We start from the raw sequence: 25120 nt of genomic DNA, 5'->3' as shown, positions 1-25120 counted from the left end.
TAAACTAGGAAAAATGCAGCACAGCTAGCACAGAGAAAGAGACAGCAAGCCTACACCTATTAGTTGAGTTCTTATTAACCAAGTGAACCAAAGTGTAGTGCATTCAGCTAAGGTTTTTTTTATATATATTTTAAATGTAACTTTAAGCGTTAAACCTATAGTGTTCCAGGAAAGCTTTTAGATACTAATGGGTACAAACCTTCCCCCCTCCCCCCCCCCCCCCAATTTCTTCTATTATTTTTTTGGTTGGTTGGTTGGTTTGTTTGGGGTTTTTGTTTGTTTGTTTGTTTTTTAATCAGGACAGCAGAGAGAACAGATTGGGTAAATCAGGGCTCCTGGAAAGTCTGTTGCAGATGACTCTGCTAAGCAAGAACATCTGAGGCATGTTTAACATGCTATGTAAGAAGATGTTCTCACCCTGGGCTTAAACGCAAGTAAGATTGGCTTACTACGAATGCTTTCAGCGTGAGAAAGAAATTTAGGGGAAGAAGGGACAGAATGGGTAAAAATGAGTACAGAAGAATGGGCTAACAGAAGAGTCTGAGAAACACGTATCCAGGGTCAGAGAAGGTTTCAGAGCAGAGTGTAGAGAAAACAAGGACAACAAACAAGGTATGTTAAGTTTGTAAAGTAAAGGGGGGGAAAAAGCAATCAAGAAAAAGACATTTTATTATTTTTGTTTTTCTACTTTGCATTACAAAACCATGACTTAATACGAGAGATAAGGAGAAGGACCTCATGTGAATACAGAACTAGAGTATGAGAAGGAGATGAAAGAAAGAAGGGTTACAGGGAATGGGAGATCTGAAGAGACCATGAGATAGGGGAAATGTCAGGCCTTGAATTGCAAGGAAGACAAAATAAATGTATGACCACATGAAGGTAGCAAAGAAAAGGAGAGGGAAACAGGAGGAATATAGAGGACAGCAGCACAGACTCCATGGGAAACAGAGATGGCTGCTAAGAGTTCTCTTTAATGCAGTTAAAAAAAGAAAACAGATTGGATTAGAGAGCAGAAAACAAAAATCTAAAGAGAGTGGAAAAGTTTTAGTGAAGGCAAAATCTGAGCAGGGATTTTCTGCTTCAGTCAGGAAAGTCAAGACCTCCAGGCAGCAAGTCTTACAGGCTTGGAATAACATGGCACTGCAAGGACTGGGTTTTAGGAAGGAACTGTCAGTCTAACAAGGTCTAACCGAAAGAAAATTGTACAATCAGGAAAGGTCTCCTAAAATACAAATTGCCAGCTGAACTGGGGTACTGTTTTAAGACTCGCACAATGCCATGCATTTGGCTAAGTTTGGCAGTCTCCGGGAACATAAAACTGAGACAGTTGTGACAGTGTATGTGACATTACAAATAGCAAGATGGAATCTGTGTCTCTCCAGGGTGTACTGCTGTCATTGAAATCAGAAGAGCTTAAATAAGCTTAAATAGCATTATAAATTATTATGAAAACAACTGGCATCTTCTGCATGTTCTATGGTGTTCAAGTTTGCTCCCATCACCTAAAGTGTGCAGATTCCCTATTTTTCTCCCAGGGTAACTGAAGACAGGAGGGAACAGCGAGGAAGTTCACAGGGTTTAGTTTAAAATCTTAATTTTAAAAGTTTTAAAACTTAGGCAGTTAAAAGCATTGAAGTAAAGCATTAAAAAGTATTTAGTATGTTCCATCACAGAGGAAAAAAAAAAGTTACCAAGAAAGTTAAAGTCATTTTTGTGTCTCAGATACTGATACATACTTTCATGCTTACTGACAGTCATGGAGTATATGGATCATACCATATTCTTTTTATGCAATGTGCATAAATCTGCATGAACAGAAAATTAAGTCTACCTCAAGTTTATACTGTCTTCAAAGACACAAAAAGACATCAGCAGCTATTTTCTGTCCCTTTATTGAAGTATAAATTTCAGGTTATGGTGTGAAGTTGTATCTACCCTGCTTGAAAAGCAAAAAATTCAGAACACAACAACCAGCTGCTAGACTAAATCATGTTTTTAATGGACATTTTAGCTATATGCCAGAAAACATCTAGGAAAATGATACTAAAATTAGGCAGTCACTAGCACAGACTTACTTACAAGACAGGCATCACCAAAGTCATTTAATACATAGAATAAATTTACATGAATATAACCTATTTCCCTGTCTTGCTTTCCTCAGCACCCCAGACTGCTTCTTAATAAATTTAATCAGACCTGAGCACAATGGACATTGTAGATTTTTGTGTGAATCACAAGCTGAATGTCTCCTCCACAGGGAATTTCCTTCTTCTCTAATAATCAATTAAAGACCAGTTGCATTTAGACATCTATTCTATGAGAACATATGCTTCACTTCCCCTCTCCAGACTGTATTTCTTATTTCTATGAGTTCTTCTTCGCTTTTCTGCACTTCTCAGGCTTTGTAGTTTTCTTAGGGTTACTATAACCAAAAAAATACACCAGTCTCACTCCTCCTAAAATTTCAATATGCAGAAGACTGTCAGCTTTCCCTCACATCTAACGTAAGACGACATGAACAACAAACATCAGCGTTTCTTACATCTTATCTGTCCCCGACCTGGGAGATCGTTTACACAGCTCTGACAAGACGGGAATAAATATCTGTATAGCAAAATACTCAATGGAGCAATTGGATAATTTCACTTAGATGGTTTTGAACTAAAGCTAATTTTCACTGTTTTGACATTTTTAAGACCCATGAGGCCAAAGTATTCCTATTATGGAATTATTACAGGATACATATATACACACACAGACAGTTAAGAGCTTTATGCATAACATATTTACTCTTTTTCAAAAAGTGTGTGGAAAAAACAACCAAACTTTAAAAAACTCTTCTTTCTCTTAGTTGTTTTTTCAGAAGTCAACCTTCTAAATCAAAACTGTTGATCATCAGAGTTTTTTACAGCTATCCACATATAATTTACACACACTATTAAAGTAACAAGCATTTTAAAGCTATATATTCTTTCCATTCACATTCATTCCAAAGTATTTTGCAAATGATACAGTACATTTGTTTCATACCTATCAACGGAAAGCAACCGTCTCTGAGATGAATTGCAACAACCGCCTATAGTAGGATATAACAGTACACAGCAATACAGGGCAGGAAATGAGGAGCACACCAGAGCCAGCTGTAACTGCAGGAGACATTTTTAGGTTGACGGTGTAATTATCCAAGCTGGAATTTTGCCAGAAAATCAACTAGCAATACTCTGGCAAAACACAGCCTCAGTTCATTAATCCAGCTCTTTATGTCACTGAGCTAAACATATCATTTCACATTACACCAAGGCTGGTCTAGTTTACACGGCTCGTGTGTGCTAATAATGGTGTCTCCTGCTCTCCTAATTATGGACTCATGTTGTACAGACCCAAAAAAGCTGCTCCACTTTTCTGACAGACTTTGTTCTAGCCTGCAGTGTTGATAAGAGATGAATGCCTGTATCATTCTGCGTAATACTGTTTATGATCTTTTTTCCTCTCCGCTTCCTGCATCGTTGTCTTTTTTAAAATGCAGATTAAAAATAAAAGAACAAAAGGCTTATTATCAATTAAAAAGTCAGAAATTCAATCAAGAAAAAAACCAAAACTCTCCACAGCAAATCCTCTCAGATGCCTCCAGCTTTACAAGCAAAAATCTACAAAGAAATCCCTGATAACTAATACAAAGCTCTAATGATAAAGACAGATAATAAGAAGCTCTGATATCATGCTAATGAATGTGGTATATTTGCCTAGATCAAAGAGCATGCAACAGTTTAGGCTGGTGACTCTAACTCATGAGAAGGCTCCTTGGGAGAAGCTTGCAAAACTGAGTCAGCATCGCAGCCCTAAAGGGAGAGCACTATAAATTCCGAGGGAACAAGGGCACTTGTGTCAGCGCTGAAGATGCTGTACTAGAATTTAACATAACACAAAATAAGTAATGTAAGCAACGGGAAGCTGAAGTCATTGACAAATGAAACCGCGTGCCAGAACAACCAGGCATCAGCATCAAAATCCTAAATTTAAAAAAACAACAACAAACAAGAACAAAACCACCCACCCCACCCCCAGAATACTGGCATAACACTGTACATAGAGTATACAGCAAATACTCGACTTATTCTGATGTACTGTCAATTGAATATTAAAAAAAACAAAATTAAAACACATAGGAACAGGAAAACAGTGAAACCAAATATGCATATAATCGACAGCAGGAAAAAACAGCCTCAGGAGAGAACTGACTGGAATATTCGCTAATCAGTGTTTACATATATAAAATTTTAACCCTGCCTGCTGATATGATCATTTGAGTCCAATTTTCATGAACTGAAAAAAACATCATATGAGTGCTGGGAGACTAACTCACTGAAAATCAGTATTTTATACCTAAGTCCTTTAGACTCCTTTCAAAATCTCAGTTGGAGTTCTGCCAGTCTTGTTCTAAAACCAGGGCTGATGAAACTGGCAGATGGTATCTTTAGATTATAGGATTTACAATGGAAAAAAAACTGAAAGATGCTTAATTCTGCTGCAATAAAGATAATTACAATCAAAGCCAATAAAAAGGAAAAGTTTTGTTATGGGCATATATTGAAAAGATATTTTTCCCTTACCACACATGTAAATTTAAAAGCATCCGATACACATTTTACCTTTTGAAGGAAAATTGTCAGATGATATCCATATCATGGATATGCATGATATTTTTAAAATTTCATAGCCTTATTTAAAAGCAGTTTTCTTATAATAGCAATTTAAAATTCAAGTATTAAATTGTGCAAAACCAGAATTAATTCTGCCAGTAAAAAAAAGTTATTACCCCATTCCCAACTAGGCAATTTTTTGTGACATTGTATATCTTGAAACTTGCAGTTTAACCTATGCAGTATGCAAACTAATCTTAGCATTTATCTTACTATCACCAACTCCCAGAAAAAAAAAAATTCAACATTGCTACTATCTGTATATTTTCAGACTTTGATAATCTCTGTATATATTTCAGTATATACTTGAAACCACAAGTAATCCTATATTGCTGTGCTGTTTGGTTGATAATTGTTAGATTTTTCGGAAATGCACACACCATAATCTTAATTCTACATTTGCCTCCACAGGCTTTAAAGCACTGCTCAAGTTTAGCAAAGTGAAAAATCATGTAATTTTATTACACAGCAGAATGAAAAGCAAGTTGAAAATTAAACAATAAGCTTTGTCCCTGGGTAGCATGGCTGCAAAATAATATTTGAGTTCACTCTTTGGTGACAGAACAGCCAAAAGCAAAAAAAAAACCCAAACACACTTTTTTACCCAAGTTAGAACATTCTTTATACTCATTGCCATTCATGACGGTATAGCTATTTTAATACTTATATGCCATATTACAGATATACTGTCACATAGCACAACATTTTAATCATGTTATCAGAGCAGCACGTACCTTGTTTGCGTACATCCTCTACAGCAGCCACCAATTCCTCCTTGAGATCCTGGCTCTCTTTAGCAATTTGATCTCCTTTTTCCAAAAAGTTTTGAGTCGCCTGCTCTACTGAAGCTGCCAACACATGAGCCTTCTTAGAGCGCCCTTTCTTTTTGCCAGATGGTCCTTTATTGCTTGTGTTAACAAGCGTTGTTACCTTTGAGAAAAAAAAAAAGTCACAAGTTTTTGACAATTTGAACAATTCTTCAACTATTAATAGCACACTAGATAGCCACCTAATTCAATGCCCCACTATTTTTTTTTTTTTTTACCCTTGAAATGATGTAACGGTCATGTGTATTGAATAAATAAAATGTAAAGTTTAAAATCCAAAGCATGGCAGCACACACCTCAAAAAAAGGTTTTTTCTTTAAACCCCTATTTAGTCTGGGCTAAGCAAATCACAGTCAAGCAGTGAAGGAAAAAAAGATAAGAAACAGGTATGGAAGGGCATTAGTGCTAAAGCATCCTTTTGGTCACTGTTTTTCATTTAAAAAAAAAAAAAAGAATAAGCCGCTCAAATGAAAACCTAACACATGTGGGTCAGAAACCATTCAAAAAGCGATCAGCCCTTCAGATAAATACCGGCTGTTACATTCAAGTGGTGACAAGAACATCGTGGCTGTTTTCCACACATTAAGGAATGAATAGCTGCTGCAAAGATTATACAGGTTAAAACCATTCAGTGAAGTATTGCTCCAGCATATTTATAATATGTTGGCATAAGACAACAGCAAATAGTGAAATGATCCCACTTTCTCCACAGTATTTCAAAAGAAAGAAGATCTGCTTTCATGTTTGTAGAATCTCCTAAAGGAATTCCTTATTGAACTGTCAATAAGTTGATTAGAAATTTTAATCAGAAAGCTTAACGATGCAGCACAGTGTATACCACAGCTTTTTGCTGGACCAAAAAAAAAACTTACATCATAGAATCAGAGAACAGTTCAGGTTGGAAGGGACCTTTAAAGGTCACGCAGTCCAATCCCCTGCAATGAGCAGGGACATCTTCAACTACATCATGTTGCTCAGAGCCCCGTCCAACCTGACCTTGAATGTTTCCAGGGATGGGGCATCTACCACCTCTCTGGGCATCCTGTTCCAGTGCCTCACCACCCTCATTGTAAAAAAAAATTTCTTCCTTATATCTAGTCTAAATAGACCCTCTCTTAGTATAAGACCATTACCCCTTTTCCTGTCACTACTGCCTTGCTAAAAAATTTGTCCCCATCTTTCCTATAAGCCCCCTTTAAGTACTGAAAGGCCACAGTAAGGTCTCCCCAGAGCCTTCTCCAGGCTGAACAACCCCAGCTCTCTCAGCCTGTCTGCATAGGAGAGGTGCTCCATTCCTCTGATCATTTTTGTGGCCCTCCTCTGGACCCGCTCCAACAGGTCCATGCCCTCTTATTTTGGGGGCCCCAGAGCTGGACACAGTACTCCAGGTGGGGTCTCACCAGCAGAGAGTAGAGGGGCAAAATCATCTCCTTCAGCCTGCTGGCCACGCTTCTTGTAATGCAGCCCAGGATACAGTTGGAGTTTATAACTCCACCAGTAAAAGGCTGCCTTTCTGTAAAACAGGAATACTGAATCGGATGACATCCGGTGTTAAATGCATGGAAAAAATAGCAATGGCTCCATAATGCTCAGGGATGCGATTGACCCTAACAAGGATACAAACCAGGGCATTTGAAGTGATGTATCGGTGTGCTAAGCCAGAAATTTACTGGAAGAAAATAAAAACTTGCAATAAAGACAGTGCATTATAAAGCAAAAGATTTCAAAATGAAATATAAAAGTTCACTGTCATCCCATCCCTATTACAAGAAGCACGACAAGGTGTTTGGTACAGCTGTGGCCAAAGAGCCTTTTGTGCTACATTTTTTGCTCTGTGAGGGTTTTTTTAGTTTTTTTTTTTTCAAATCTCAAATAAAAAACAATAGACTCTGGAGGGGGGGGCGGGGAAGGGGGAAGAAAAGATTACCAGGGCTTGAAAACACCATATGCATGGATATATGCATGTACTGTGTGAAAAAAATGTACTTCAGACCCTTCTTTCAGGAAGGAGTCTGCCTGGCTACAAGAAGGCAATATTCTTCCATCATGTGGTTTTTTTTCACTATTGATATCTAGAAATAATATTTTAGTTATTAGTTTTTCCTTGAAATTATTCTTCATAAAATTTCCTGAAGATCCTTTTGTGGTTGATCATTGTCTATTTAAGGATTTTAGAATTTTATAAATAAACAAACTAGGTTAGCTCTGTAACCTAATTCAGGTTTAGCAAATGGAATGGATTTGTCCAGTACATCGTAAGGATGACTAAGAAAAGCTTTCACATACACCAGACAATAAAATTGTTTAAGCATATGCTGAAATTCCTATAGGAGACTTGAAGATGAAGAGAATAATGTCGGAACTTCATCTTAATTATTTGGACTTACTGAACAAACTTGAACTAGACTGTCAGAATAGTTCACGTAGTATAGAGAAGATCTGAAGTGAAGAAAAAGGTGGTCAATAAAGTAAGTCCAATGAGATTATTTCATAGATCTCTATTAGGTAGATGCAGGGATCAATAGCTAAAAAAAAAGCTCGAAATAGCACAAACACACAGAAGTTGTAGCTGGTAGAAGTCCTGTAAAGACACAGAAATTAGTTGGATTGCAGACTACTTTTGGTGCCCTAAAATTGGATTTTCCCATTAAAAACCACCAAACCCAGTGTTATTGGATTGTAAGTCTTCCAGTCTGCTCTTCTGTGCACGATTCCACTATTAGGTGGGATTCTTTTCACCTAACTTTACCTATAAAATGGGAGCTGGCTGGTAATTGCATATTGCTGTTTGTTTTTTGGTTTGGGTTTTTTTTTCAAGAAAGCATACGGACAGACACTAAATTCAGATTTTCTTACATAGAGTGAACTGCAGGTCTCTGTAACCCAAACTATGGAGAGTGGTTTGCTGAATTCCTAAGAAGGGACTATATATATAATAAATAATATTTTGCACATGTAAATTCATGTCCTTCTTAAAAACCCTCACATTCTGAATTTATCAATCACTGCAAGCACAGGAGTAAATATAAAGACAATGATGTGCCACAACATGGACTATTCCCAATGTACAGTTTCAAAAAGTGATTAGCCTACCAAACTGGATAATGTGAATTTATAAGCATAGTGAGAAGTCTAAAAACTTCAACTATCAGAAACTGCATTTGCAGTTCAATTTCTGAGTGAATGAGAAAGTCTCTGGGCCCTGAAGTGACATATACAGTAAAGAGAGCATTGAGAGCAGACACAAAGAATGTAGACACTCTTTCCAAAATGTAAATATTTTCCAAAGAACATGACAAAACTTCCTAGTCTTGTACAATGAGCTAGAAATCCCTACTGTAATTGTTACCGCTATGTCTAGGAAGCTGAGCACCTTATCCTATGAACATTCATGGTCATCTTCCTTATGCATTGAGTCAGAGAAAACTGACATGGACTTACTGTACTACTAAGAGAATTTTATAGTGAGCATGTCTTGTGTTCCTCTGCACTTATTTTCAGATGACTTCATCTCCTTATTAGGGATAGACATGACCTGGTGCCAGCAATGGAGTGCACTCATCAAGTTGCAGATGATGGATTGGGGAGATCAGTTGATATGTTTCAGGGCAGGGCTGTCACTCAGAGGAAACCTTTTAAAAGTCACTGAGGACGAGTGCAAAGTCTTGCACCAGTAAAGGAGGAACCTGTGGCAATAACACAGGGGAGGGACTGACTGGCTGCGCAGCAATTCTCTTTCAAGGGATCTGAGGGACCCTCACAGATGGCAAGCTGTCAGCACTGTGCCTTGGCACCCCTTGAATTTCATGTCCAGTTCTGGGGTCTCCAATACAAGACAGACAGGCACAAGTTGAAACAAGAGAGCTTCAAACTGGATATAAGGAAAAACTCATGCAATTATCTGTACAAGTACAATGATTTTCATTTATAAAGTAGATATTATTCAAGGTCCTCTAAAATATTCCATAAACTTTAAGATGATGGCCTAACATAAAGAGAAAAGGAAAGCAGAACTCTGGACCCTCCTGATGCAACAGAGATCTCCCACTTCCCAAGGAAGTATCGTGATCTATAAAACATACACGAGCTGGAATGGTGGGGTTTTCTTCTCCCAAAATGAAGCTGAACCATCACACAGCAACAGACTGAAGATTCATACGACTGAAAGGCAGCAAGCAAGGAGAGGAATTGTTCTCTAATCTGGGGCCGGGAAAAAGCAATTCTGGATTCCAGCCTTTACACCAACAGGTTGGGTTCTGCATAATGCACAGCCCTTACAGGAAGAAAACCACGCATAAAAATTGGAATCTTGCATTTTTTCCCACATTGTGTCTGTTTCTTTTAAATTACATTAAATTACTAGTTTGAAACGCTAAGAAAGCAGTCTCTTCCAAAATTAGAAATACGATTCAGGAAAGTCAGCTGTATTGGGAGAGAGGAAGGGGGGAGGAAGATTTCTTATACAAATATATACTTATATAGCATATATATTCTTCTTATAGATCATGTTAGCTAATTTCCTTTTTTAAAAAAAGCCATAAATCAACTTATAATTTAATACAAATTGCATGATAAAAGAAAAAATAAATAATAACCTATTATCTTATTAATACTACGCTTGAGTTTTTCAGAAGTGTCTAGCCCAAAGATTTTAACTGCATTCCTGTTGGGGTTGGGAGAAAAAAAAAAAAGAGTAAAAATACAAGACAAGAACATAGCTCAGTCTTCTGGCAGGGCTTTCAATCTAACTGGTTTATTTTAGATAACTTATCCCACCTATGCTGGTACAAAGGAAAGAATGTCTCTATCAGCTTCTGTTACTAATTAATGCAAACCTCACCAAAATTCTGTACAATTATCAAATATACCACTTGATAATTACCATAAGCTCATTTGGCAACCCTATAATGATCCTGGCTTTGTGATCACACTAGGGAGTCTTGCTCTCTTATTTTATTAAAGAAGCTTCACAGAGTTCTAGCACAGAACTCTGTTGGAAAAACAGAACCTCACTAATTAATAGTTCAGTCCCATCCCAAATTAAGTCTTCCTTACACAGCTCCAGCAGCACAAAAGAAAGGTGAGGATGTCTTTGCTAAAAGCAGAAAATTAGCACGGATTTCCCTGTTGCAGAGGTCATGTGTGGGCAGGGATTCCCGAAGTGAAAGGGGATAGAACTAGATCACATACTCATCAAATTAATCTCCAGTCAGCAGCTACAGCTTATAGAAAAACATTCCTGGCTCTGTGAATTAAACTGTCTTCCCTATAGATTTCTGAAATGCATGCGCCGAAAGTTGAAGAATTGTAATACTTAATCCTTCCCTCCTTTCCTCAATTGCATTAGTTTCTCAAGATTTTCTATAACCATATTACAAAATATATTCATAATTTTTGAGGAAAATACTGATATGCTTTTTTAAAATTATTGTTATACCATGAATCCTCGCTATTTGTCACTGATCACTCACCTTGGACTGATGCCTTGTTATTATTTTTCCCGTACAGACTGGGTGATGAAAGGATTGAAAACAGCTTTTTGGAGAAGGACTTGGGGATGCTGGTGAATAAAAAATTAGATATGAGCCAGCAACGTGCGCTTACAACCTAGAAAGCCAATTGTACCCTGGGCTGCATCACAAATGCAGCCAGAAAGTCAAGGGGGGTGATTCTATTCCATTCTTGAGAGACCCCACCTGGAGTACTGCATCCAGCTCTTTGGTGCCCAGCACAGGAAAGACATGGACCTGTTGCAGTGGGTCCAGAGGAGGGCCACAAAAATGGTCAGAGGGCTGGAGCACCTCTCCTGTGAGGACAGGCTGAGAGAGTTGGGGTTGTTCAGCATGGAGAAGAGAAGGCTACAGAGAGACCTTATTTTGGCCTTTCAATACTTAGAGAGGGCTTATAAAAAGATGGAAAGAGACTTTTTACCATGGTCTGTAGTGACGGGATAAGGGATAATGGTTTTAAAGTAAAAGAGGATATATTTAGATTAGCTATAAGGAAGAAATTTTTTTTTACGATGAGGGTGGTGAAACACTGGACCAGGTTGACCAAAGAAGTTGTCGACGTCCCATCATTGAATGTATTCAACATCAGGTTAGATGGGGCTCTGAGCAACCCGATCCTAGTGGAAGATGGCCTTGTGCATGGCATGGGGACTGCACTAGATCTTTAAAGGTCCCTTCCAACCCAAATCATTCTATGGTTCTGTGATTCTATGATTTTTAAATATCAATGACAGAGGCTGTTTCAGAGGGTGGACAGCATTTATCTGTTTGCTCGTTTTTAATAAACCAAAGCAGGTAAATCAAATATGGCTATGCAAACATTTACATTATCAAAACCATTCACACAAATACTTTGGTTTGGTTGTCACAGGTAAAATCAATGTAAAAGGGTTTCTCTGAAAGATCATTAATTATTTGCAAAAAAAAATTCACTGTTCTCCCCTATGTCCCTTCTATTTTCAAGTAAATATTACTTGTTCTTCCCAGTGGCATTTCTTGAATGTGAACAGCTACAAGTTATTCCTCTCTTCTTGTATACTCATATATCACCAAGCTTCTGGAAACACTCAATGACCTGAAAAAAGACAGCCCTGACATTTTAGTGTAAGGGCCCTTTTCCTTCTAGATATAAGGCTACCCTTCCACTTGAATGCACTATCTTATTGGCTCACTGGTTATACTAATGGTATCCCCTTGAGCGTTGTTTTTCAGAATCCCCCTATTTCCGAAAGAAGTTTATTTCATCAAAGCAAAAAATCACTACAACTGTCTGGAAAACAAGAACTTCATTTTCCAAACTGTCTCAGGGTTGGGTTTTCTTTTTTTGTTTCCTCTGGCAGTAGGAGACCTTTCAAAATACTTTGGGAGAGAAACAGATTGTGCTATGGGTTAAAGTACTGGCATGGCTGTAGGAAGATCGGATTCAATTCCTTGCTCAAAATGAAGTAGAGAACGGACCTAAACACTGTGTTTGTGACCTTCTTCACTTTGATCATCAAGAACCAGAGCAAAAGCACATGGGACTTTGCTTTATATATTCCCAACTCTGCAAACCATAAACTTACTTTATGATACAGCTCTCAGCAGTAGCTATTTAGGTAATCCTAACACAACTGCAAGATATTATTGAGCAATATACAGTAGAAAATACTTTCAACAACTACTTCTCCGTTCACATAAGAAAGAGAGAAGCATCTAACTTGAGTTTTTTTCCATATTTGTGCTTATTCTCTAGTACTATGTAAAAAACTGGGTTTTTTCCCTTATTACACCAATATAATTGTGAATACAGATGTTCTGCTGAGCATGATTCAGTCCTTAATATAACTCCTTTTTTTGATGATAATAATTCTTCAATTTTCTCTATCAACTTAAGTAATTTGCCACTGTCCTTAGCCCATAAATCATAACAGCTTGCATAATTAACTCTTGCAATTATCTCTGCACAATTAGCACCAGCTGTCTACCTAATTCATAAAACTGAAATTCTTTTTCTATTATATATAGATATTTGAATTTTCTTTGACAAATATAACTTTCACTATCCACACCAAATTCCAGTGTTTTAACCCAGTCTTTTTGTACTCCTTCCAGTTCCCTTCAGTGTTTGCAAACACCTGCTGGTTAGAAGAATTAATAAACAAGCAGTCTGTTCCCTCTAATGTATAAATTATTAGCTAGGATGTTAAAAAATGCCAGTGACACACCTATCTTTTGGACGCAAGGTACATAAATAACTTGGGCAACATTGATTAGAGCCAGTATATTTTAATCCAATCTAGCTTGAGGACAGCTAGCTGCTCTGCTTCACGTTTCCACTGCCAAATACAAATTCCTGAACAAATTTGCATATTTCTATTCTGTCTACATGATGTACCTTTAGGATGTAATTTAGAGATAGCAACAGCGTTACTGTTAATTTATACTCTTCTTATCAGTGTTCAAACCATGGGAAGAGGTTTATATCCTAGCCAATGTGAATGAATATTATATAAGGCACTTTTAATGTTCTTCAGAAAGTATTTTAAAGTTCTTCAGCAAGTATTAATTCTCTGTGGAATTTCCTACTACTTGTTCTGTTAACAAAAAGAGGAAAAAAACACAATAAATAAAACCCCGTCACACTTACTTTCCTCCTACAAGTCTTCCTGAAAAATTATCTTTCATACAATAGACATACAAACCTGCAATATGTTTTCACTGATCCTCCTACAATTGAAACAAGAATCAATATCAGTTAAGTTAATAAAATGTCTCTCCTAATATATTTTGCCTCTAATTTGTAATAAATTAGGAGGAAAAAATTTTAAACTCTCCTTTTGTGACAAAGTTCTACTGTTAATTGCCACTAAACTGAATTTTAATTGGAGCAACATTTGGAGATACCAGTCCTTCCTGCTTGTGATCTTGTGACCATCTTCCTTTTGTTTACCACTGTCCTAGTGAGACATCATCACGTATCCACGTGCAAACTTAAAACATTGAAACCAATAAAGGCAAGCCAAGTTAGTTATCTCCAAGTGATCATCTCTGTGCAACTCACTAGTGGTTAACAGACCACAATTCAAAAAACGTTCCCTTAAACAGTAAAACATGAGCTTTCTCTTATCTCAGCTAAAAATAATTAGAAAGCTAAGGTCTACCCGAAAATCAGTAAATACACATTAAGCGGTAGTCACCTCAAAGCAGACAGAAACGTTAACTTTCAGTGCTGTGTCCAATGATCATAGCAACAACTGAGCAGTAATTGATGCTGAAGTAATTTTTTGCATTCAATAACTTAAATTTATTTAACTTATCACAGTTAATAAGTTATCACTAGTTAATAAGTTATTACTAGCGCAAATCCCCTACTGACGTCTGTTGTTTTCCTTGTTAATTAAAACAGTAAATGTCACTGATGCCGTAAGTGCTTTTTCCTGTTTTTCTCCAATTTTACCGATTTTTAATACAGGGCAAAAGTTTGTTACACTACTTTCATAAGAACAGGAAAAGTCATTATCATATGCAATTTGCTGTAAGAATATGAAACCCTTAAGAAAAGCTGCTAGCAATCTACGTGAATTATGAGAAATAAAAAATAAAAAACAACACCTCATTAACTCTAATTCCTTCCAAAACTGAACACAGAACTAATAATTAAGCCTACAAACACATAATGTGCATGAATGGAGATATGTAGAGTAGCTAGCTATGTATTATTATCACCAAATGAAGTTTTGTGGTACTCAAATGGTATCAAAAGTAAAAGACTACTGGTATTATAAATTACGCAGGAGAAAGTCAATAAACAGGTTTCCATTTCCATACTTAGAGTTATCAGTATTAACCAATCAGAAATGAAGTTACTTTGTCTTAAATATTAGTAAGCAGATCCTCAAAATCTCAAAAAACAAGACACGAAAAACGCATGCATCTGTTGTTGAATCAGAACCAAAAGCTAGCATATTTATACTCATCTCCAAGTACTAAATCTTTTGAGAGCTGTACAGCAAAAAAAATTACCAAAAACCTACTTAGCATAAAACTATCTCCCATTTAGCTCATAGGCTTTATTTCTCCCAGCTCTTTAGTAGAATAAATTCAAAGGGTGTCTGACTCATTCAAGGAAGATATTTCATTTAACCACATGAGGGCACACCACACTAGAGTAATTCTATTCTCTAAATAGGAGTTCTATTACAACATGCTACTTGTAAAATCCCTGGGTTTAGCGTACTTTGAGCTGTATTACTGGATTTGTATAAGACTTGCCACTATAAACAGCAGGCACTTTACAAAGTTAAATTCTTAGTTGATATTTAACGTACCATTTTCTTGACACTTCTCTTTGGTTTAAAAATCTGTTAACAGAATTAAAGGCAACATCGTTTAGGATTTAGTTCTCAAAGAAAATCAACCACAAAGCAGGCAACAGTTGAATTGGCCAGGAGAAAAAAAATCAAACAAAAAAAAGGCAAAAGAGAGATGGCAATTTCCTTAGTAAGGGTCTACAGCTTTTTCTACCTAATTCTGGGGTTATTTATGCTGGCAGGAGGTGGTGGAGGGGGAAGTTTTATTTCCTACCTAAACAGATATTGCATCTAAAATAGAAGCTTTAATATTACCTATTTTGATTATTGTTTTTTCCAATGCTTAACACATTGCATTAGAGAAAATAACATAAGAGGATTTAAATAATCCTTAACTGGATACTAAACTAAGTTAGCAGGCAACTATAAAGGCCGGTAGCACTAGGCTTAAGTTTATCATAGGGAGGTTGATCTCTGCAGGCTTCCACTAGCCAAAGACGACAAGCTGGCACTCTTGGGAGTGCCCTCCGTTATCTATTGATGGAGCCTCTAAGACCAGCTCTCCTAGGGTGATGTTATTGTTTGTGAACTCTCCTAAACAGCATTTAAAACAATCTTACACATCACTAAAAACCTAAGGAAAAAGATTCCCAGGAGTTTCAGTTTCAGTTGATGTAAAGTACTGGAAATGAAGGAAGCAAAATACTTCAGACATATGCAGCGAATTAGTGCTCTAGTTTCTCTGTAACAAGTAATATATCTTTTTTTAATGAAAACCTTACCCATAAAGAACAGCAGAAAGCAGAAGCAAGCAATCTTCCACTCTATTTATACAACAGATTAAATCAAAATCCCCCCCAAATGGATATTATTTATATTTCTGGGAGTTCTCTTTCTAATAGTATAAAGAATAATTAAATTAACTTATTCTTTGAGTCTTTTTTTTGTCTAAATACCAAACAACTGGGGAAAATAAAGAAAATTATTTAAAACAACTACCAAGAAAATGAAGAAAATATATTTCTTTTTTTTTTTTTTTTGCAAGACGACTGTTCAAACTTCTTTAAGGCAAAATGTGGACAGGTTAGAGCCAATGAGGAGAGGTGCCATGCTGAACCTTGTTGTCACCAACAAGGAGGGGCTGGTAGGGAATGCGAAGCTCAGGGCAGCCTTGGCTGCAGAGACCATGAAATGGTGGAGTTCAAAATCCTTAGGGCGACAATGAGGGTACACAGACGTCTCGCTACCCTGGACTTCAGGAGAGCCGACTTTGGCCTCTTCAGGGATCTGCTTGGCAGAGTAAGCCCACTTATGCTAAGCCCACCAAAACAGCAGAGTATGAGTTTGCTCTTTTTCCCCACAATGTTGGTCTCCAGTCTCATGTTCAATTTGTTTTCCACTAGGACTCTCACGTCCATTTCCGCAGAGCAGTGCCCAGACAGCCCATCCCCAGCCCCATGACATCAAATTACCCCATCTCACCGCAGGACTTTGGGTTGGCTTTTGTTGAGCTTCATTAGGTTTGTCAGCCCGTTTCCTCATCCTGTTGAGTTAGTCCTCATGGCAGCCCTAGCTTTTGAGTGGATTGACTTTTCTCCCAAATTGGTGTCATCTGGAAATTTATTAAGGGTGCATTTCACCCTGTTGCCCAAACCAATGACAAGACATTAAACAATATCACCTTGATAGCAAGCCTTGTAGAACACCCCTGACAATTGCTGGACATCAATCATTGACAACTACTCTCCAAGTCCAGCAGTCTGGCCAGTTTTTGACCTGCTTTGCAGTCCACCTGTCCCCGATACATTCTACAGAGGTTGAGAAGGCAAAGCCTGTATTTCTTCTACAGTCAAGATCCATTCCCTTAACGGAATACTTGATTTCTCTCTATTGTGTACCTGTTTGCACAGCAAACAGGAAAGAAAGCTATCCTAAAAAATAGAACAACAACTCAATTGTGTTATTACAAATTGTGTGAGAGAGAGACTTGAAGGAGTTTGTTGAAAGGTGGCTTTGTTTCTTTTGTGGTTTGTTGTTTGTGTGTTGTTTTTTTGGTTTTTTTTTTAATATCAACTGACTGGGTTTTCAATTTATTACTGTTCAACTAAAATGAGATTCAGTGCTGTCTTTTAATGGTCATATCTGCTACTAGAGAACAACCACCTCATCCACTTGGTCTGGGGGGATATTACTCTTCAGTAGAACATATTCCATGCCTTAAAAGGGTACTGTGCTATGCTGGCATACAAACATACTTGATTTTATTTCAGAATTTCATCACTGGGAACCTGCCATGGCAGTACAGCTTGCTAATTCAAATAGCCTATTCAGAGACAGAATTCTAGGCATGGCAAAAGAGACCCTTTCCAGAAACCACCCTCGGTTAAACTGGAAGCAAGTACTGGCTTTTTTCCAGGATTTGCCAGAAACAGAAACCATCTCCGTATTCCTTCTACTGATCTTGATTTTTTGTCAGAAGAACAGAGAGCAGCAACATCATCCCACACAGATCTAACAGCTACTTCTGTCCCACACATTCCACAGACAGATCTAGTTGAGTAGACATCAACAATTTTTTCATTGTTTCTTTCAACAAAACCATGAGTAATACATCTAATTATCCCGCTGCATATGGTACCTAAACCTTTCTAATCACCACAGTAGTAGGCATTTGTCTGCCTACCTGAAAACTGAGTTTAGATTTGTGTTTTTCCCCCCATGGTAAAGAGATCAGATTATTTTTCCCTCCTGCTGCAAATGAAATAGTCCTTCCTAACCCACCGTCTCTTACCATTATCACTATCAGCATCCATTTTCTGAATAGTAATGCCGTAACAATAACTTCGCATTAAACTTAACCATATGGAGAAGGAAAGAACAAATTAACAGATTTGAGGGGAAATAACCCCAAATGGCAGTGACAGCCAATAAAAGTCTTAGAGATATGAAAGAAAAGAATCTGATATATATATTCCCAGCAGTAAGTGGCAATTGGCAGAACAAAACAGCAGGTGCCAAAGAGAAGGTGCTATGTCTGAAACACAGAAAGTGACATTAAGCTGTTTTTCAACTCATTCCTGCACAAGCAAAGGCACACAAAATAAGCTTTTTATTAAAGAATTAATGCATTAATTAACATTAAAGTATATGGACTTCAGGCTGTATTTTTAAAAATAAGCATTTTAACAAGGATGTCATCCTTAACAATACATAATTCCATATTACATTTTTACACCAATTATCTCAGTAGGCTATTACTGCTAAAAATTAAAAAAAAAAAAAAAAAAAAAAGAGTAGACTTTTTTCCCCAGTAGGCTTCCTAACAGGCACTTCTTAACTGTGTTTTCTTTAATTATGGGGAAAAAAAAAAAAAAAAAGCCTTTGCAAAATGCCAAAATTCTCTAACATATCGGTTACAGAAGAGAATGCAACTGCTCTGTAACCTAACTTTCTTCTACCACTAACTACTGCTCAAGAAAAGAACGGTAGCTCTTCACAAACACTACTAGACGTGTTGGAAACCTCCCAACGTCGCTTTGAGGATGCAGTTTAACTTCAACTTCAGCGCAATGCATATAGTCAGTAGAAAGTTGTATATCTCTAACTAGAAAAAATGAAAGGATTAACTCACAAAAGACCAAAAATTTGTAAATAAATACATCTGAATGTACAACATGGAAAGTTTCAGGCAGTTATCATAGGGAATGTGTGACACCTTGTAAAAATATTATCTGTAGTATAACCTAGGAGACTCTAGAGATTGGGAACAGAAATATTAAGATTAGTATCCACCCGTGGAAATGTTTGTTACCCACCACAGTGAAAGTAGAGCAAAGGATTAAAAGAACAGTCATTTAGTCAAACTACACATAAAAATTCTTCTGTTCTGCCACATGAAAGATTGCACATTAGGCTAAGTACTACTCTGACTCCTGTTTCAAGGAGCGTTATTTGTACTTGTGTTGGGTTCTGTTTGTGTACCTTTTATCTTAGACGCAATGAAATATAATGAATTTCTTTTTTTTTTTTAATTAACCATGTTAATTGATTAAAGTTACATTTAAATATGAATGCATCTCCTGCACTGTTTCTAGATAACTTCTCATTTTTGCTATTTGCTGGAAACTATATGAACAACATTATCAAGGAGGGAAGGAAGAAAAAAAACTAATTTTCCTTCTATCTTATTGTGAAGCACACCATTCTGAGTTGCCACAGAAAACACGGCCTTACAAATGTAAAGGGAATTACATTTATACAGTGTAATACATAGATTAACCAAGCTACATTCTGGGAGGAGGTAACGAAAGGTGATTTTCCTTTAGAATTACTATACAATCCAATTCTACATCACTGAACATCAGTTTCACTAAGATTTATCTATCAATGCAAATTCTATAAATTTTTATTTATGGGAATTATTCACAAGGATGCCAGAACAATGAGTTCAGCCTGTGAGTGAAAAAAATGTTTCTTTATTGCTAATGTATGAAGTTTTGGAAGTGTCAACAGAGGTTCTTGAAAAAGAAGAATAAGAGAGATATAAAAGCCTAGTGTAAACCAACCCTGCTTATTTTGGATTGTTGTAAAACTGTATTTGAGGCTAGATCTGTACTAGAAAGATTCACTTCCAGAACTCTTGCTGATTGCCGAATCTCATCTTCCACAAGCATGGCTTTTTTGAGCTCTGCGGGGATTTTTTTTAGGCAACAGCACTGGCCCCTCATGAACAAGAGTCTGTGACTTACAGCTGCTGATCCTGCTACACCAGCAGACCATAACTGTACTGGATTTTCACTTGGCTCAAATAAATTGTCTTATTCACAAATCTGTTGAATTAAACTAAAAGCCCACTATGGCCAATTACTGTGAATTTAAAATCCAGCATATTTTGCCTTATAGTTTTGCCTGACTACAAATGGTTTAACATACATAATAATATAAAGTTAGTCAGCAGAAGTAAGAGCCCTTGTGCAAAGACTGGTTGCATTACTTTAATGTGTAGATACTGCTTAGGATTTGGCTATCAAAAATTATGATCTTGCACTTTTTCCGTTCAATATGTAAATCTTGGACTCCAAGGCAATTTTCTTTGGTCCACTTGACATTTAAAATACAATAATGGTAGGACGAGCAAATGAACTTTCTTACATTTAGTGCAGGTCAATACATTCAGACTCTATTTTTATCCATTATAACACTACATTTAAAAGTTCAAGCTACTGCAAGCTGGTTTTGCTCTTTTATTCCGTTGGGTTTTTTTGCTTTGTCTTACTGCTTTTGGCCTCAAGTTCTCTTATAAAAAACCATGCAAACCTTTTCATACAAACAAGTTTTCATGACAGAGCATTGACTAGAAGGTGTTTCCCGAGTACTAGCATTAAGGATTGAAAATTAAATGTCAGTCTTAACAAATAATACCAAATAAATATCATTTTCCAGAAAACCATTTAATATTAAAAATGCCTATTTTAAAGTTCGAAGGCCTTTGTTAAGTGAACTAGTTGTCCATTAAATTCTAGGCCAAATGTGAATCACTGTGTTGACAAACTGTCAGAAAGGTGGAAGGAGGTTTTAGAAGTAGATATGAGAGTACGATATACAAAAGCACATTCCTAAGAGATGATGTTGGGGTTTTGTTTGGGGTTTTTTTAATACCTGAACTGGAATTAAAAATACAGAACACATCCTGTGGAATAGCCTTTTGAAAAGTTTGATATGTTCTACATGATATAGTGCCAGTTACTTGTTTCCTTTGAAAGCTAAATGCAGGTTAGATTTAATTAGGTCATTAGACTATATTTGACATAATTTCATTTGAATTCTCAGTTTCATCTTATCTCAAATCACAGCTCCCAGGGAAGAAGAAAGGGACTGCTCAGTGCATATATTTCAGCTAAATAAAACTATTAGCACTCTGAAAACCCAGAAATTATGAGATTCCTGAAACGTCAATGATTTACCATGAAAATAAAGAACCTGCATTTCAATATAAATGGGTTCAAGCCTACTGAGTAATTTTTTTTCAGCTGGTTGATCAGATTATTTCTAAAGTAGGAAAACACAATCTCCAGAAACAAAAAGAAATATTAATTTATGCTGAATTATTGAGAGCTAATCCACAATTTCCAGAGGAACCTGGGACAAGAACAATCTCACGGCACTCATTCCAGCAGACAGTCACACAGGTCTGCAACAGAGTGACTAAGTTCAGAAAATAAATATTAACAGAATTAATAAAGTTATTAATTTGTGAGGAAAGAGTAGGAGAATTTTTATTCAAATGTTTATTTGTTAGCTAACAAGAAACTCTGTAAAGCTTGATGAACATCACAACAAATACCTTGACATAAGCAATTAAGAAGAATAAGCTTAAAGAAAACAAACCTCTTTCTTGGAAGTATTTTTATCAAATTAAGAAAGGGATTATACACATTGAATAGCAGGAAATGTTTCTTTTCAGGAAGGTAAATATATTGGTGTGCAATTTCAGCATAATTAGGAAGATTTACATTTCCTGGGTATCATCCTCTTTTATCTAATATTCCTGTGTGTATTCAAGGTTTTTTGTTATTGTTGTTTTTAATAATTTGAAAATTTTCACCCATGACTGTGAATACAAACAGTGTGGAAATTGATTAATTAAAATACAATCAGCAGGAAAGGTTCCATTCTTAAGTAATAAAATCAACCTAAATTAGCATCCAGAGATATCTTCCAGGATCAGACAGACAGAAACAGTTTCTATTAATAAATTCAGATTTTCAGAAGAGCTACAAGCTGTTCAGTACTGGAATAGACGTTGTTATGTTTATTGTCTCCCAAAGGCTTGCTTGGGAATTCAAAATTTACAGAAAGTTTTGTGTGGTTTTTTTGTTTTGTTTTGTTTTTTAAATTATATTGATTACAAAGTAGATAAGTAAGATAGAGTTAAATTACATATAAAACAAAAAATTATAGCATAGCATGAAAAGAAGTGGCAAACAACAACGAGGGAGGATTTGTCTCAAAATGACAGGCTGGGGTTTGTTTTAACAAATAGAATTCATACACAGATCTTCAATATATCCAGTATCTGGCAGCAAGAATAAAATTTGAAGCCTAAATCTAAATAATCTGATGGTTTCCTACGTAGGCAAATGCAGGTGGAAGTAAGGTGTTCAAGATGCTTAAATATTCACTTTTATTTCATAAATGAAACTGAAGTCACAGAAAGGACATCAAGTTAGATAACCTTAGCAAATTACCATAGAAATCCACTTTACACTTGTTGGATATTTTTTCACAGAATATGAATTCAAGTAGTTAGGTATTTATGATTTCTTTAATATAATCAGTTACATATGGAAAATTGATTAATTTTAATGTTTGATTGCACAAGCAAAATTTCACACCTATTAACTTTTCAAAACCAAAATATTTTCTTATTTAACTACAGGTGCTCTGAGGGACCATCCTCCCTCGTATTTCAATATCTTTGAAAAAATTTGTAGCTTCAGCAAGCTTGCTGAAGCTTGCCTTTTGTTTTAAACAATCCACTCTTAAACCGTTTTATAAAAATTCCCCATGCTGAATTTAAAAGATAGATGCACAAAGAACTAAGAGAACAGGAAAGTAGCACAGAGTAAAGGAGCAAAAAGCTCTTGAAAGTATGAACAGTCACTTTGTTGTGAGTTTGTACAGCACATGTCGCAACAGAGCTCTGATCCACAGCAGCGCAGGCTAGAAGATACTGTAGTCCAAATATGTGACATTATTCATTAGGCATATGATGCTGATGCCTGAGCATTTTGTAATGAATCACAACTTTGCTTCGCTATGGCTCGGGGGCACAGCTTGCACTCAAAGATAAAGTCCCCATTTAAAATCCTGTTACCACAGGGAAGAATGTCTGCTGATTTATCTCCGGCTGATAAATTCCCTGATTTTTAAGAAGGCATTAGGTCGCTTATTAGTCTCAAACTTGAGCCCCAGCTGGAGGGAGGAAGCCAGAACTTCCTTACCAAGAATATTACGCTCTTTCACACTAAGTGGAAGGGAATAATTTATTACCAGAATAAGAAGCCTCAGTGCCGACCTGAAACCATGCAGTCTCTAAAAATAATAAAAATGAAAACCTACACATACATACACACGCACCAGGAGTGCTTCCCTTGTTTGTTTTTAATACAGAGAAAAGAATTGCTCCTCCAAGAGATGGCAGAGAATTTTCACAGGAAAAGGCAAAACGCCATGAAGACTCCCACAATATTTAGTTAAAATTTGATTGCTCATTATTTCTGATTATCAGTCTCTGCGTGAGGACAAACCTTATCATTATTTATTCTTGACTCAGTCCTCAATTCTGATCCCTACACTTAATAAAAATCTTACAGCTTTCTTAGAATAGTAGAATCTGACAATCTTTTTCTTCTTAAAGAAAAATGCCTTGAGAACTAAAACAAGAGAAAGGTCAAAATAAGCATTGTGACCTTTCCTGCTTTCTCTATGACAAAAATCTTAATACTTCGCCTTGTGTTTGTTCCTTTTTTTCAGGAAGTTGCTCAGATTGCAGCCATAACCTTTCACAAACGCCAGAATAATATAACTTACTAATAAAAGTAATTAAAATGTAACAGCTAAGCTCCCTTGACCCAAGACCTTACATGCAGAATATCTCATATCATCAAAGGTCTCCATCAGTTTTACTTCCTCTTGGGCCTGTGATAGAGATTTAAGTGAAATATTTCAGTTTTCGAATTTAGCAAAGGACACAGGAAAGATACTGGAGAATGCAAGAGCAATGCTGGTGTTTGATATAGGAATAAGTGGAAAAGAAACAGATGACAGAGTATGCATAAAATACAATATTATGTTAACGAAATTAATCACAACCTAAAGTTGACCACAAAGAAGCATGGAGGACACTTGCTGCATTTAGTATTTATCTACCATTACCAAAAGGGTAGATAAAATTCAATACTGAAAATATAAAGGTATGCACAGTGAGAAAAAATCAAGGATATATACAAAGCTATCACTATTCAGAAGAGATCAAAGAGATGCTGTGAATGACTCTTTGTATGCCAAATGCTACTGCTCACTGATGCTCAAAAAGGCAAAGAATTAACAGGAAAGAAATTCATAAAGGGGAAAAAAAACCCAACACAAGCCAACAACCGCCCCTAAACAAAATATTCTGCCACCACATGCATGGAAAAGACATAAAAAAAATTATCAAGGCTTTCTCACCCCAAAACATAAACAGCTCTACCTATGCCATTCCTGACAGTGGTATGGTGGAATCGTTATCCATTCCAGTTTTGAAGATTTTTAATACTGTACATTGCAAGACTTCCTTGGGAAATCTATTTCAATGCTTCACTAGTCTTACTATGAGAAAGCTTTTTCTGATACCTATCTAGAATCCTCCCTGTTGCAATTTAAGTCTATTATTTCTCATCCTATCCACTACAGGCATGGAGAACAAGTTGTCCCATTCCCTCTTCATGTATTTAAGAACTATTACATTCCACTTCAGTCTTCTTCCCTTTGAATAACAGCTCCAAGTTGTCCAACTGTTAGCAGAATGTCATGTTTTCTAGACTTCTGATCTTTGTTACTGCTCCCTAGACTCCTGGTAACTGTTCAAATCTTTCCTGAAGTGTAGTGCTTAAACTGGACATCATATTGCATCTTACTTGATGGGCACAGCCCCCAAAGTGCTGAAAAGCATGGGAGGATTATTTTTCAGGAAGGTGTATTTCTGTTCTACAGCTGAATTTAGTGCATGCCTGTTTAGTAAATCA

General features: G+C 36.5%; 1 protein-coding gene across 3 annotated transcripts in view; it reads right to left on the bottom strand.

Moving 5' to 3' along the window:
* The window catches only part of CTNNA2 (catenin alpha 2), a 516068-nt gene that overhangs the window by 408795 nt on the left and 82153 nt on the right, over positions 1–25120 (bottom strand). For all 3 annotated transcript variants that reach the window (XM_074587252.1, XM_074587254.1, XM_074587251.1), the window contains one exon: positions 5438–5633. In XM_074587252.1, the coding sequence (XP_074443353.1) occupies positions 5438–5633 (196 nt within the window). The remainder of the gene's footprint in view (positions 1–5437; positions 5634–25120) is intronic.

This window comes from Larus michahellis, chromosome 5 (genome assembly GCF_964199755.1).
Source record: "Larus michahellis chromosome 5, bLarMic1.1, whole genome shotgun sequence".
NCBI classification, from domain to species: Eukaryota; Metazoa; Chordata; class Aves; order Charadriiformes; family Laridae; genus Larus; species Larus michahellis.
Note: the sequence above shows the minus strand (reverse complement) of the source record. Positions and strands in the feature narration are given on the sequence as shown.